The sequence below is a fragment of the Megascapheus bottae genome, chromosome 10 (genome assembly GCF_031878675.1).
Source record: "Megascapheus bottae isolate mThoBot1 chromosome 10, mThoBot2.hap1, whole genome shotgun sequence".
In the NCBI taxonomy this organism is placed as follows: Eukaryota; Metazoa; Chordata; class Mammalia; order Rodentia; family Geomyidae; genus Megascapheus; species Megascapheus bottae.
The window spans coordinates 49,924,409-49,940,190 of record NC_143518.1 but is presented as its reverse complement, the minus strand read 5'-3'; the positions used below and the strand labels follow the sequence as shown (position 1 = coordinate 49,940,190).

The 15,782-nt window shown below is 36.6% G+C and overlaps 1 protein-coding gene across 5 annotated transcripts in view; it reads left to right on the top strand.

The window, feature by feature from the left end:
* Positions 1–15,782, top strand: part of LOC150058406 (inactive ribosomal protein S6 kinase delta-1) — a 152,449-nt gene that overhangs the window by 97,114 nt on the left and 39,553 nt on the right. For 4 of the 5 annotated variants that reach the window (XR_016536881.1, XM_090341207.1, XM_090341205.1 and 1 more), the window contains exons 9-10: positions 10,255–10,302; positions 11,494–11,626. Coding sequence is in view for 4 of the 5 variants with exons in the window: in XM_090341207.1 (XP_090197333.1) it covers positions 10,255–10,302; positions 11,494–11,626 (181 nt within the window). In the remaining variant the exon portion in view is untranslated. Of the gene's footprint in view, positions 1–114; positions 276–10,254; positions 10,303–11,493; positions 11,627–15,782 lie in introns of those variants that run through there. The other variant, XM_090341208.1, reaches the window with a different exon arrangement.

The window sequence follows — 15,782 nt, the reverse complement described above, 5'->3', positions numbered from 1 at the left end:
GTGAATGGACTTAACCATTTATGAAGTCAGAGTCCTCATCTGCTCACTCTCCCAAAAGCACTATTAGTTGGCAGCCACACTTTCTTTTTTTTCCAGTCCTGGGTTTGGGCTCAGGGCCTGAGCACTGTACTTAGGTATTCTCAAGGCTTGAGCTTCACCACTTGAGCTGGAATACCCTTCTGGCTTTTTTTAATGCATGTGTTACCGAGGAATACAACACAGGTCTTCAAGGACTCTACCAAACTCTCGGCTCCAAGCAGCCACACTTGTAACATGTAAGTCTTTAGTGTCATGTAACATGTAAGTCATTTCAGTGTCAAATCATAACAGTCCCTGGGGTGTGTATTCTGTTTCATCAGTCTGTTGTTTATCTGTTTGTCTTTGTGTATATGTTTGTGTGTGCATGTGGTGGTAGGAATGAAGCTACAATCTCATAGCAGCTAACAACTATTCTACTACTGCTTGCTTGTTCTTTAGCAGTACCACATCATGTTGCTTGTTGTAGCTTTGTAGTAAGTCTTGGAGTTGTGTAGTGTTGGACTTTCAACTTTTTTCTTCTTCAATAATGTGTTGACTCTTCAAGATCTTTGGCATTTCTTTTTCTTTTTTTTTTTCCCAGTACTGGGCTTGAGCTCAGGGCCTGAGCACTGTCGTTGGATTTTTCTCAAGGCTAGAGCTCTACCACTTGAGCCTCAGCACCATTTCTGGCTTTTTTCTATGTATGTGGTACCTAGGAATCGAACCCGGGTCTTTGTGCATGCTAGGCAAGCACTCTACCACTAAGCCAAACTCCCGGCCCGATCTTTGGCATTTCTATATAAGCTATAGACTCAGTTTGCTGCTATCTGGTGCAGAAACATTTAACACTTTTATCTTCTCTGATTCCTTTTTTTTTTTTTTTTTGCTAGTCCTGGGCTTGAGCTCAGGGCCTGAGCACTGTCCTTGGACTTTCTCAAGGCTAGAGCTCTACCACTTGAGCCTCAGCACCATTTCCAGCTTTTTTCTATGTATGCGGTACTGAGGAATCGAACCCGAGTCTTCGTGCATGCTAGGCAAGCACTCTACCACTAAGCCAAACTGCTGGCTATCTTCTCTGATTCTAACATTAGTTTGTCAGAGACAAACTTTGCCAATCATATTTCACTTCTCTCTGGAGGAATGAAACAATGTAGGCATGATTAGCTTTGACGTTGGAGTAAATTTTATTTTCACACCTGTTTTAGAAGTATCCAGATACACAATATTGAAATATCATGATTTATAGTAGATTGTTAACATTTCTTGAGAGATAAGTTATTCAGATAATGTTTGCTTTATTTTTGCCAGGCCGGGTACTTGAACTTGGGGCTTGGGCCTTGTCCCTGAGCCTTATTTTTTGTGCTCAAGGCTAGCACTTTACCACCTGAGCCACAGTGCCACTTCTGGCTTTTTCTGAGGAGTTTGTTAGAGATAAGAATCTCATGGATTTTGACTCTGGGCTAGTTTTGAAATCATGATCCTTAGATCTCAGCCTACTGAGTAGCTGGGATTACAGGCATGAACCTCCAGTACCCAACATGATGATTATTCAGGTTACTGAGTATTCACAAGTGTAATTGATTTCGTCTGGGACGTTCACATACACAATACAGTATTATGTTACATTATAGAAAGTATATATAATACTACTCAAAGGTTATGGTTGGATTATTTAAGTTTAAATAGGGGAGAGGACATGAGCCTTAATATGACAGGTGTTTTTTTTTTTTTTTTTGGTCGTCCTGGGGCTTGAATTCTGGGCCTTGAATTCTGGGGCCTTAGCTCTTCAGCTCAAAACTACCACCCTACCTCTGTACATGGGCATTGTCTCTGAGCTCTTCTGCTCAAGGCTACTACCCTACCCCCTAAGCCACAGTGCCACTTCCAATTTGTAAGCGTCTCTTGGCCTTTAGTGCCTGGGATGGCTTTGAACCATGATCCTCAGATTGCAACCTCCTGAATAGCTAGGATTATAGGCGAGAACCACCTCACCTGGCTATTATGACAGGATTTTTTTTTTTTTTGAGTTTGGGAGTGGAGTGCATAAATGTTTTAATAATGCCTTCATTTTATTTCTTTATTTTTGCTTTTTTTTTTTTTTTTTCCCCCAGTCCTAGGGCTCAGGGTCTGAGCACTGTCCTTGGACACTTTGCTCAAGGCTAGTATTTTGCCACCTGAGCCACAGCGCCACTTCCAGCTTTCTCGGTGTATGTGGTACTGAGGAATTGAACTCAGGGCTTCGTGAATGCGAGGTGAGCACTCTACCACTAGGCTATGCTCCCAGCCCAATGCCTTCATTTTAAATTATAATAAATCATCTATGAAACTGAAAGCTTTCAAAAAACATCTGGATTAAGATTTGACTGAACCCGAACTAAATGTTATCTGTTGCCATTTTAAATCAGGATTTAAGATGCTTTCTGTATAATTTTCTGCAAACATTTTATATACCAGTTTTCGTCCATATTTCAAACACTTTTTGGAAAAGTAGAAAGCAAAGTTGATGAAGCACAAGGAAATTTCATACTGCTGAAAGTCTTTTTAAGATGAATATATTTCAGGCATTTAGTATTCCAATTGAATAAAGCTAAGTTTTTGAGGTCTTTGTTTTTGTAAGCCACTGTAGCATATTGCTTTTTTATATGAAATAGTGTGGTGAATGTGATCATATCCTTTTTAATTTTGGGCCCAGGCTGGTCTTGAAGTTTCAGTCTTCTAAGTGCTGAGATTATAGGCATGTACCATTGTGACAGGCTATGTGACATTTCTGAGTAGCCAGGCATCATGCTTTTAACTGTCATTTTGTACATTTTGTTAAACTTACCTCCAAGTATCTTCTCCTTTCCTAACATTTGGAATATAGATGTGGTTTTATCCAGAAATTCAAGCATTTCCAAATAAAATACTTTGTTTTTATGACTGAATAAACAACATATGCCGTTCAGAGACTACTTAGGCCCCTTAAATTTTTATATTTCATTTTACTCAGCACATGTTTATTTTGCATAAGATTGCAGGTGATTTTTAGTGTTTTTTTTTTTTTAAAGAAAAGTAATCACACAATGACTTAAGTATTTCTCTTGCCTTTCTGTTGAGCTGTCAGCGTCTCCAGTGACCTTGGGTGCTTTTTCTGTGGGATGACTGATGGTTACTGACGCTGCTGTGCATTTTCTGGTAGTTTGCCTACTGCCTGCCTCTGGGTTCATCATCCCCCTTATGCTGACTTAGGCAGTATTTCTTCAGTCTCTTATCTTGGGGCTTTGATGCATATGTTCTGAAGGTGGCCACAGTGACTTTGGGTAGCAGCAGATGGTAAACCTTCAGGCTGCCACCGGCTAAACTGGTGTTAAGTTGGAAAGTTAACGTTTGATGAAGAATCAGTAGTGCATATGAAAGAGCTTTCACTGCTGAAATATCTTTTAATTAAAAAATTAGCATACTAAAACCTTTCAAATGTTTGAGCATTTAAAGAAAATTAAAATCAGTTGTTTTCTTATAGATAAAATATTTACTGGCTCAGTTTTATTACTTGTTCTTCTTAACCTGATTCATTTTCCTTTGTCCCCAACCTACTTTTGCAGTAGTTAAGACAACTAAAATAATTAGATAAATTGAAATGGAGAGGTTTTAAGGAGTTACCATGTTTGGACAGACATTTAAACTACACTTAAAATTATGCTATTTTGAATTTTAATTATTAAAATAGTATAGATTTTGAGTACTGCATTCTTAGTAGGTTGTATTTATTGTCATGTATCATTGAAAATATTTTTGGATTAAAGAGAAACATGAAGAAAAGGGGTGACATTGATCAAGACCTATTGTATTCATAGGCTGACATGTTTAATCAAAAAGAAAAGAGAAAGCAAATAAAGTTAAAAAAAGATATCTTATTTGGTTCCAGGTTGGAGTTGTCAAACTTCATTTCTCAAAGATGTTTCTTTGATTGGTTCATGGCCTGCTGTGAGGGATGTCTCTACATAGTCTTTCTCATTGCTGCTCTTCATCCAGCACCTTCTGGTGGGCTGATGCTGTGGGCTCATTATTGTTTGCTTTGGGAGTTGTAGACAGTTGTACAAGGAACATTGTTAGCCTTAAAATGCCAAAAAAAGAGACATAGAACCTAGTAGAATTATACACTAAAGGTCACCTGATATTCTGTCTTGTTTTCTGGTAGTTGGATTTCTGTCGGATGCCTTGTGAAAAGAAGGTGATGAATTAGTGATTAAAAATAGGAATATATTTTAAGTATCCTATATAAAGTGGGATAGGTTTATGGCTGAAAATATGAATAATTTTTGATTATCATTGTGCGGTACTAGGGGAGGCTAGTAAAATTACCTGCTGTAGTTTTTGTTGTTCAGAACTCTGTACAGGAGGTGACCATCACCAATTCTTATAATATTATCAGCAAGAGGCTAGTTAACAACTTACCTGATGCTTGTGAAGTGTGGACTGTTTTGGAAAGAGTAGAGCAAGAATCTCATATTGTTACAGTTTTTCACTTTGTTATCTGATATATTGGATTTATTTGTATTTGGTTATTTGAAATTGGATAGGGAAGGGGGGAAAACCAAGACTGGGGGGGGTGGAGGGGAGGGTAATGGGGACCAAGACATGTGAAAGGGTATCAATATATGTGAATTAATGCACCTTCTATCTGGCAAATATCATGTGACCCTTTTATTAATTACAATAAAAAATAAATAAAAAAACAAAACAAAACAAAAAAAGAATAATTTTATTCATCTGAAACTATGTTGAGAAAAACTGTCTTATTTGCAAAATTGTAAATTTTCTGTGGCTTACTCTGTTGATTCCATCCTATCTGGGATGTTTGTATATGTATGATTTTCCAGTCTTCCAGTTGAAGACTCATTCATATTATATCCAACAAACATGAACAGTGACACCATCAAGGGACAGTGTGAGTTTGTCCTATATGACAGCCCTTAACTACAATTGTCCTAGAGTCCTGTGAAATGCCACTGGAGAGACAGACTTTTCCTTAAATTACACAGGTAATCATTCTTTTTAAAAGAATTAGCTGAAATCCTTTTCAGAGAATTTCTAAAATTCCAGTGTCAACATCTAATTACCTGAAAAAAAGTTCACGAATGGGCCAACATTCCCATGGCAGAGTATTTTCCATATTTTTGTAACATAGGCAGTAGAGAAATGTGTTTCTTTTCATCTTGTCAAATTTATTCTTTTACATGTTTAAAAAATCATACTTGATTATTTTGGTATACTTTCTTTCCTTTCTTAGTAAAGGTAGTATCTTGTAAAATATTAGGTTTTCCCTGTTTCGGTTAACAGCAAAAGCAAAACTAAGCACCCCACCTCCCACCCAGGGCTGAAAAGCTTCCACAAGCCTTCAGACCTGTAATCAAATGCAGCTTTTCTTACTACTGCTATGAAAGAACAGTGGGCAAGGTTCTCGACAGACAAGGCTACTCCTAAAGGAATGAGTTGCCTACTTTTCTTTTTTTCTCTAATTTAGGGGCATTCTGTATATTGATGTGGGTGAAAATGGAGTAATCTCTTTTGTTAGACCATATGCTAATATAGTGCTGATAAATAAGAGTGAAAAAATGAAAGGGAGAAATACATTAATTGTACTCTTTCAGTAAGGTGTGCCATCTAAGGCAATTATTTCTTGACGGTTTTAGTTCTAGTGCTTGTTTTATCATGAAATAAAAGGTGAATTTAGGAGTCTTTTATTGGAAAGACAATTGTATCAAATTAGTACAAATTAGATTTTTGTCTTTAAAAAGGTGAGCAAACCCATGAGCAGTTTATAAATTGATGTGTTCTAGCTCACAAATGAAAAAAATCCTGTTTGAGGGTTAAAGAAGCTATTATTTTGTCCTTTGTGCTGACAGCTTCATTACAGATTGGCCTACTGTTGGCATTAAAAAAATGTTTGGCTCCTTATGATCTTTGTGTATGCAACTATAATATTAATACAGCACCATAGCACTGTTCATTAAGAAATGACTTTAAATGAGGTTGAAGCGTGTAAATTTGGAAAGATACAGATGTTAAATGCAGTCGTTTTTCTTTGTGTACAGCCGTATGGCTAATAATTTCCAAGTGGCTAAAGCTCTTGTTAGCAGGAGTGTTGGTGTGTTAAGAATGGCTCTATAAATAACTTTAAGAACTCAAGTTGAAGGTGCTTCTTTTAAAGACTATTGTTAACTAAACATTATTGCCAAACAGATGGAAAGCATTCACCAGCCTGATGTTTTTAGGTCTAATTATATTATCACCAGCCCTGTACGGCTCAGTTGAAGAGGTGTATCCAGAGGCCAATTTATAATCATTTAGCCAACACCTGTTTGGGAGAAATTGACAGTCAAAGGGCACATTTAAAAAAAATCACATATGTTCTTGTGTTTATTGCCTCAATGTGAACATTGTCTAGTTGCAAACAAACTTGGTAGGAGAAGAAAGTACATGTAAACAGCACAGCACTTTCCAGCTTTGTTTATCCATCTTAATTTTGTCTTTTTATCTGATCTGCATCATGCTTCCAGGCTAAATGAGACCAGTAAAGGGATATCATTCCTGATTTATGCATGAGTATCTTGTTCAGTCAATTTTAAGAGGCTTCTGGTAGGAAAAGTTCTTGGATTGTATAGCTTTCATACCTTTTACCTTGAGAGTTGGGAATGTCAGGCCCATGTCCTATATGAGAACCTCAAAATCATTTGATATATAACAGAACAGACCTATATGCTTCTTACCAGCTTTGTGTGGGCTGCCTGCCTGAACTGATAATTTTGTGTGGCCTGTGGATGCTGTTATAATATCCAAATGACCCTTAGCAGTCAAGAGATTTTCTACTGGATATGGGTTTTATTTCATACAGATATATTTTACTCAACATGACCAGTTTTATGGTGATTGACTTAAAAGAGTCACAAGTTGTTATAAAAATAAATGAACATGGTAGCAAAGGGGGTGGGGCAGAAAGGGAGGAAAGAAAGGTGAACAAAAGCTATCATCGTACTCAGTGTATATTGTACAGAAAATGAACCTACAACTTGTGGGCAGGGATGGGAGGAGGAAACTGGGGGAAAGCGAAAAAAGGGGTGACAGCGTTCAAAGAAGAGCAGTACTCATTATCACTTATGAAATGGTAACCCTTCCTGTCCAACACATAATAATAAAATTTTATTAAAAAACAAACTCAAAACCAGTGGAGCTCTGGTCCTTTCAGAGTGTTCAGCTCTTCTAAATAAAAAAAAAAAATGAATGTTGTGTTAGTTGAAATCCCTTTGTACAAGTACATCAAAATAATAAAATTTAAAAGCAAACGAGACATAAGGCATCCTAAATTTCTTTACAGACATAACAGATTGTCATTGAGTTCTCCTTTACAGAGAGGACCATAGTGCCTCCATATACATTCACTAAATTAATCTAACTTTTAAGGCCCATGTTCTGTGAATGTAATTTCCTAACTTTGAGGATTCAAGAATTGTACAGTTAGAATGGCCATGATCAAGAAATCCAATAACCACAGATGCTGGCAGGGATCTAGCCAGGAGGGATCACTACTACACTGCTGGTGGGAGTATAAACTCCTTCATGCACTGTGGAAAGCAGTATGGCAATTCCTCAAAAGACTAAACATAGAGCTCCCCTATGACCCAGCAATTCCACTACTTGGCATTTACCCAATTGCCCATAAACAAGGACATACTAAAGCCACAAGCACAATGATGTTCATTGCAGCACTATTCACCATAGCAAAGATATGGAACCAACCCAGATGCCCTTCAATAGTTGATTGGATCAAGAAGATATGGTATTTATACACAGTGGAATTCTGTGCTGCCATCAGAAAGAACAACATTGCCCCATTTGTAAGGAAATGGAAAGACTTGGAAAGAAATCATATTAAGTGAAGTAAGCCAGACCCAAAGGAACCTATATAGGCTCAATTGTTTCTCTCATTTGTAAAAATTAGTACACATCTAGGACTCTCCTAGCAGATGATTACAGTAGCTCAAAACCTAGGTACATAAGGTCATATAGGATAAGACTAAATGAAAAGACCTCTAGGATGTGGAAACAAGAGATTTATCTTATGTGATTGTTATTCTTAATGTACTATATTACTTCTCTTTTTTTGCCCTTTGGTTAATCTCATATTGTTACTGTATCTGACTTGGTTACCTGGTATATTGTATATACATTTATTTGATTATTTGATATAGGAAAGGGAAGGGGGGAAACAAGATGATTGGGAGGGGGTTGGGGGAAGGAAATGGGGACAAAAACATGAGAAGTAATGTACCTACTATCTGGTGAATGTAACTGTAACCCTTCTACACATTACCCCGACAAAAAATAAAATTAAAGAAAAAAGAATTGTGGTAAATATAGCACAGAGCATAAATAAAGAGAAAATTATGTCTCTCCTGTCTGAAAATAATTGAAGTAGAAACCTTTCATTGTAGTGTTTTTCTCCTCTTCCGATAAATTATAGTTTTGTAGATCAGAGCTGTGAAACAAGTCTCTGTGGGCTAAAAGCCAGGTACTGTTAAGTCTGGTTTCCTTACTGGAGAGTTAGGTAGCTTTTGGATTCGTGTGTTTGCATGGTGAGTTGTGTTATTCGGTTCTACTGGCAGGGGAACAGGTTCTTTGTTTTATTTTTGGTAAGTACATGGCTTTTGGGATGAGGAAGAGATGTATTCAGGAGGCACCTGTGGTAATATTATAGTGCAACGAAAGAAAAGTCAAAGATGAAGTCACTGTTTCTTCAAATTCACCTGTCTAAAATGGGATGTACCATCTTTTCTGCTTATTTGTAACATTCTTTTATTTTTTCCCAGCTAAACATTTCATTTATTTTTATTTGGTTGTTTATTTATTGGTCTTTGACTTTTTTCTTTCCTTTCACCATCACGATTGCCAGAAGCTCCGTAGAGAGGGAAAAGTCCTGATTTGTGGTTTGTTGATTCCTGGGCTAAAATTCTGACTACATCCCTTGGCTAATTCAGACTGTGGTTGTTTTTGCGCCACTCTTAACAGATTTGAAAAGTAACAACAGACTGGCTGGCCTTGGCCTAAAATATTTATTACTATCTGGCTCTTTGCAGAAAAATTTTGCCAGCCTTTGATATAGTGTGTAGAAATAATAAAAAAAAAAATGAATCTGGCAGGGTGACTTCTGTTCTCTCCTTGTAGCCACTGAGGCGAGGGAGACAGAGTGTGAGATCATGAAGGGCCCTGAGGTCATTTCATGGAGTTGAGCCTTTCCCCTCAGGGTGATATGTGAATGTTGTGATCTAACTTTTGTTTTAAAAAAGAACACCTTACAAAACCTAGATACATAAGGCCATATAGAATGACTAAATGAAAGGACCTCCAGGATATAGAAACAAAAGCCACATAATGAGTGATTGTTGTCCTTAACAGACTGTGTTATCTTTAATCTCTTTTGCTGTTCCTTGGTTATCCCATATTGTTACAGTATTTACCTTGTTATCTGATATAGTGTATACATGTTTATTTGGTTATTTGAAATAGGATAGGGAAGGGGGGGGAACAAGATGAGCGGGGGTGAGAGGAGGGAAATGGTGATCAAGACATGAGAAAGGGTATCAGTGTATATGAAGTAATGCACCTTCTATCTGGTGAATATAATGTAGCCCTTCTATTAATTACAATAAAAATATATGAAAAAAATTAAAAGAAAGAACACCTTGACTCCTATTTTGAAAATCCACCATAGGGCAACTTGTAGGAAAGGTAACGAGTTGGGAGGCCATTGTTAGCAGGTAGATAAGAGTTGGTCTCTATTTGGTACAAAGAGTGAAAAAGGGCCCAAATCTGAGAGGTAGTACCAAAAGGAGGCCTGAGGTGCCAGCTAGAGCTTCAGTTACTAAGAATTTTAGGAAGGAAGGTAAGACTTGAGCAGTTTGTTTTTGTTACTTCCATGTTCCATGAGGAAATATTCTTTGTGTGAGACATTTCCTTCACTTTTCAGAAATACATTTAAAATATATTTAAGAAACAATAATATTTCTAAATTATGGCATTTTAAGAAAAGAAAATCATAATAAAATTTTTGAAGAGTATTTTTGATTCTATTAACAGATTTAAAAAGAACCATTCAGATACTAATAAGTGGTTAGTTTTACCCCTAACTCTGTTTCCAAAAGCCAAGAGTCAGTATTTTATTATATTATCATTAAATTATTGCCTATATCTTTTATATAGGTTTTACTTGTAATGGACACAAGGACAGACCAGACATTCATTTTGAAAGTAAGTACAATATGTATTTTTAGTGTATTTAGAACTTACTTTCAAATGATGCTTTTGAAAGAAAGGAAGGGTATTTAATATTGTTGCATGGGTGTTTTGAATGTACTTTTAGATTTGTGGCTGTCTGCATATGTATTTTTTACTCCCTTTCCATCACAGTTGATAGACATGCTGTACCATACATTTTTTTTTCTGGATTTTTTTTTTTTTTTTTGCCACTCCTGGGCTTGATTTGTAAGAACTAGCATTTTGTTACAAGTATATCAGAAAGTATTATCTACATCCTCTTCTATATACATTCAATTTTAATTCATATCTAAATGAATAAGATACAAAACTCAATTTCATAATTTTGAAATTGTTTTTAGGATGGATTGTGATAGTACATATCTAAAAATATCCCAATTTAAGCATTTCCATAGCATCCAGAAAGTGACTTGCTGAATTTCATATTTTTTTTCTGATACTTTCTCTTTTGTTGATTAGACATGATAATAGGTTACATAGACATGTATTGAAATACATTTGTCTTTAAGAATACTGACACTTGGGTACCAAGACATGTGAAAGGGTATCAGTGTATGTGAATTAATGCACCTTCTATCTGGCAAATATCATGTAACCCTTTTACTAATTACAATTTAAAAAAAAGACATTTAAAGATGAAAACAAAAAAAAAAAGAATACTGACACTTTCCCAGTTTTAAAAATCAGTGTGTGACCCAGAGAATTCACATAGCTTGTTTTTTGGAGATTATAAATAATCCTGAGTCTGGTATTCTAGTATTTTAAACTTGCTGTTTTAATCTAGAAATACCTTTTATGTCTCAGGAGTTTCAATGGATTATACAATGTTTCCTGCTTTAAAGATGTACATAAGTAAAATAAAACTTAAAAGGTCACAGAGAAATACTGTGTGTCATCCTGATGACTTAGTTTGAGAGCATCTCTAATAAAAACAGTGACCCACGTAATTGATTTTAATGGCAGCTCTGTGGCATCTTCCCTTCTCTGGATTCACGCCAGATGCCATCAGCAGAGCCTCCAGGGACCGAGGGGCATAGAGCAGCAGATGAGTGGTTTCTCTGAAGCCTGGAGTAACTCGGATAGATTAGTTTGGTTGATAAACACAGAGCACAGCAGGCTCCAAAGGCAACTGAGGGTACAACTGACCTTTTTGTTCTCTGTCAGGGTCTAAGGAAAAGCAGTGAATACAGCAGGAACAGAAAGACCATCATCCCCCGCTGTGTGCCCAACATGGTGTGTCTGCACAAGTACATCATCTCTGAGGAGTCTGTATTTCTTGTGCTGCAGCATGCAGAAGGTTGGTTTATAGTTTAGATTGTTTATGAAGAGAAGAATGTCACCTGCTTTTCTTTCCAGTTTCAGTAGTGTTCATTCTCTTGTCATTTCATGAGCACATAAAATATGTGAAACCCATCAAAGGGAACGGTTTTCTTACTTCTCTCCTCTACTTCCCTACTTTGAGTTGTGAGGGCAAAGGAAAGCCCAGGTGATAGCAGGTTTCATAAGGACCAACTGTTCTTAGATAGACTGTCCTTCCTTACTTTCTCGTAGATATCATCTAATATTATGATGAAGGCTTTAATGTGAATACATGCTGAGAGAGCTAGATTCCATTTAAGGGATTTTTATTTTGTTCTCTGTTCTTTGCTAAAAAAGATACGTTTATGTCAGATGACTAAAATGAAAGGCATCCCCTGAAGAATTAATTAATTATCCCCTTTTCATAGATGGTGAGGGTGTTTGCTTAACATTTGACATTACCTAGTTATTCTGATCTGAGTTTTTATGAATACAGCCATTGGCATCACATATGGGTACAAAGCAGAGGCACAGGGCTCTGCCTTCAAGCTGTTTGTGAAATTTTGGTTCCCTAGCAGAGGGAACAGGTGGCCCAAAATACTATGCTTTATTTGGGCTGGCCTGTTAACACTTGAATTTTATTAAGAATGACTATATACAGCATATATGTATGTGTACCTATATGCATATAAATTCACTTATATATTGACTTTTGGTACTTTAGAGGTATTCCTAAAATAAGAGAAAAGTAAATTATTTTCCATATTTCATGAAGGCATTATTTTTGTATTTTGTATTACTGGAAATAAAAAATTCTCATGCTTTACTAATAGGCATAACATCTGAATGTAATACATTTTCCCAGGAAAAGGAATCATTGCTTTCTGGAATGAGGTCTCTTATGATAACTAATGTAAGAATTTTGATGGGGGCAATAAACTATTAATATTGTTTATTGTAAAGTACAGCACAAGATAACTACAGATGGAGGGAAGACCTCCATATGCAGTATTTAATAGGAAATTCAGAAGGGGCTCCATGGTCTCACAGGTATTAAGAGAGTTAATTGTGTGTGTGAATTGGATAACTAATTCACCTTTGTTCAGACATTATAGACAGCTTTTATCTGAGGATACCAGTGCATTACAGACATTATTGAATTAGAGGTCATGTCATCTGATAGCGAAATACAGCCACCTCTGGTGTGGAACAAAATAACTTGCGTAGTAATAATCCATAATAATTTAGAACAAGGTCAGTAGGATGAATGTAATTATAGTCAATATTCTATTACCCAGTGTGGATTATTCATGTTGGAGATTATCTGTGGCAAATTTTCAATCCTAGCTTATCTCTGTTATTTTTAGCTGTATTTTCCTCTTCTTTCTCCAAATTCTACTTGACTTTTTCTTCTATCATTTTTTTCAACTTTCCTTTTGTACCTCTTAGAGCTGACATGTGATTTGGTTTTTCTTAATACTAAAGAACAGTTTTACAATGCTTGAAAGTCAAGTTTTCCATTGCTTAAGTCATGTTTACCTGATCTATTTCTCTTTACTGTTGACCACATAGAACTTTGAGTGGTCACATGACCACAGGATTTCTTCAGGATTTTTAAACTTAGGAGGAATTTTCTTTAGACTGTTTTCATCGTGTGTCTGTTTCTTTTAGAAAGGTTTTATAAGAAAAAGATAGGAAATTATAGTGCAAGTAAAAACTTCAGTTTACAACTCAACGTATTAAACAGATAAGTAAGATGGGAAAATATTTTGCCCTTTTGAAATTTAAGTTCTTGTGGTGGTCAAGCAGGATTAAAAAACAAAAAATCAGTAGATACTGGAACCTAGTAGGAGCTACATTGATCTTTAACACAGGTAGATATAAAAGCTAACAGTGAGTACTGCTTTAGATTAAATGGACAAGTAGTCCTCTTAGAGACTGTGACATTCAAGGATTCTGAAGTAGCAAAAGAAACAGCTCTTGTAGGCCAGGCTCAATGATTTACAATAGAGCAAAACCTAGATACATAAGGCCATTTAGTATGACACTAAATGAAAGGACCTCCAGGATATAGAAACAAAAGCCACATAATGAGTGATTGTTGCCCTTAATGTACTATGTTTTCTCTCATCTCTTTTGCTGTCCCTTGGTTATTTCATATTGTTACAGTATTTTACCTTGTTATCTGATATATTATATATATGCTTATTTGGTTATTTGAAATCTGATAGGGAAGGGGAGAAAACAAGATGAGGGGTGGGGATGTGGGGAGGGAAATGGGGACCAAGACATGGGAAAGGGTATCAATGTTTGTGAAGCAATGCACCTTCTATCTGGTGAATATAATGTAACCCTTCTATTGATTATAATAAAAATATATCCAAAAACTATAATATTTGATGAATAAGGAAGGAGAGTGTTTGATTGGGGTACAGTGGGAGAGGGCAGCAGTGGTACAGCAGGCGACTGGAGGGGCCAATGGATGCTTGTACAGCACAGAAGGACTTCAGTTTTCATTCAGAAGCACTGAAAAACTATTGGGTGCCTTAATCCGTGATGGTATTCCTTTGTTAATGAAACAGCTACTTTCTCCTTACAACAAATGCTTGCATATTTATAATTTTTAGTTTTAGCGTTTTACTACTTACAGTATTTCTTATGATTTAAGGATATCTTGGAGTCATTTTCCTTCTATTTTAAATTCATTCCAGTAGAAATGTAGTGAGTACTTATTGGGGGGTAGGTATAGTTCTGTGTAGTGAAGAAAGCAGAAACTGCCTGCCTAGAGCTCGCATTATAGTTTATAAGTGGGATAGAAAATAGGCAAATCCACAAATGTATTTCAAATAGAGATATATGTGTTGGAGAAAAAGAAAGGGAGGAGGAATATGAAAGGGGTGGGAGTGGATCTTTAGTTTTAACAGAATAGTCACCTTGTTGAGAAAGAGGCATTTGAGCAGAGACATGTATTAAGAGGAAGAACAATGTGAATTTGTGAGGAAAGAATGTCTTGGCAGGAGAGAAATAGGTAAGCAACCCAAAGACCCCTGTCTGGGGTATGTATAGGGAGCAGCTGGATAAGTGTGGCTAGGGCACAATGAGAAGAGTGGTGAAGTGAGCCGAGGGAAGTGAGGAGACAGGCAATAAGATCCTTCTGTTCTCATAGGCTCCTTAACAACATGACTATTACTCTGAATTAGATGGGAAGCCATGGAGAGGATGGTGAACAAAGGAATGACAACATAGGGATCTCTCTGGCTATTTGTGGAGAACAGAAGATGGGAGCAAAAACAGGTAGACCAGCTTAGAAATTGTACAGCAGTCCAGGTGAAGACAATGGTACCTTGGACAAAGTGTATTGGTATACATTCTGTTATTATAATAGACTTATAACAACTGTAGGGTTGATGCTCGAAGGAAAGGTGGCTTATTTGGTTCATAGTTCCAGAGGTTCAAGACCATGATGCCAGAATCTGCTGTGCTGGCTCTGGTGAGGACTTCATGGTGAATACACCATCAGTAGTGGGAGTATGAGATCATATTGGAATATAGAAAGCCTTAGAGAGGCAGGGGCCACATGGGAAGTAGATTAATCCCTTCTGAGAGCATGCTCCAGTATCTGATGACTTGGCTCTAGGTTTGACTGTTAAAAGTCTACTACCTCTGAGTATCGCTTGGGCCACACTGCCAACATGTGAACCTATGGGAAGATGCCCTAAACCATAGCAGTGTTAGTAGTTGGGTGGTGAGGAATGATCATTAGAATCAGAATATATTTTTAAGGTAAAGTTGATATTCTTCAGTCTTGAATGACTTCAGTGGTTTTGGCTCAAATAATTAGAAGAATGTGATTTTCATTTGCTAAGCTGTAGGAGGAAGAGTAGGTTTAGAAAGAAAAAAATCAAGGATTCCATTTTGTGAGTTGGAGATAGAAGTTGTAACATTAGATTTTGGGAGCAGTCTATAAAATGTTTTCTGTTTCTTCCAGTGGTTATCTGTTTTTGACTATTTGAGAGAGATTGGGACACAAAATTTGTTGAGTTGAAGCCATTAAGGTTTAAATCTGTAAAGTTAGAGATTATGTAATGCCCCTCACCTGTCTCCTAACATTGGCAGAATGAGTGGTATGTAGAAGGTACGCAATATATCATGGT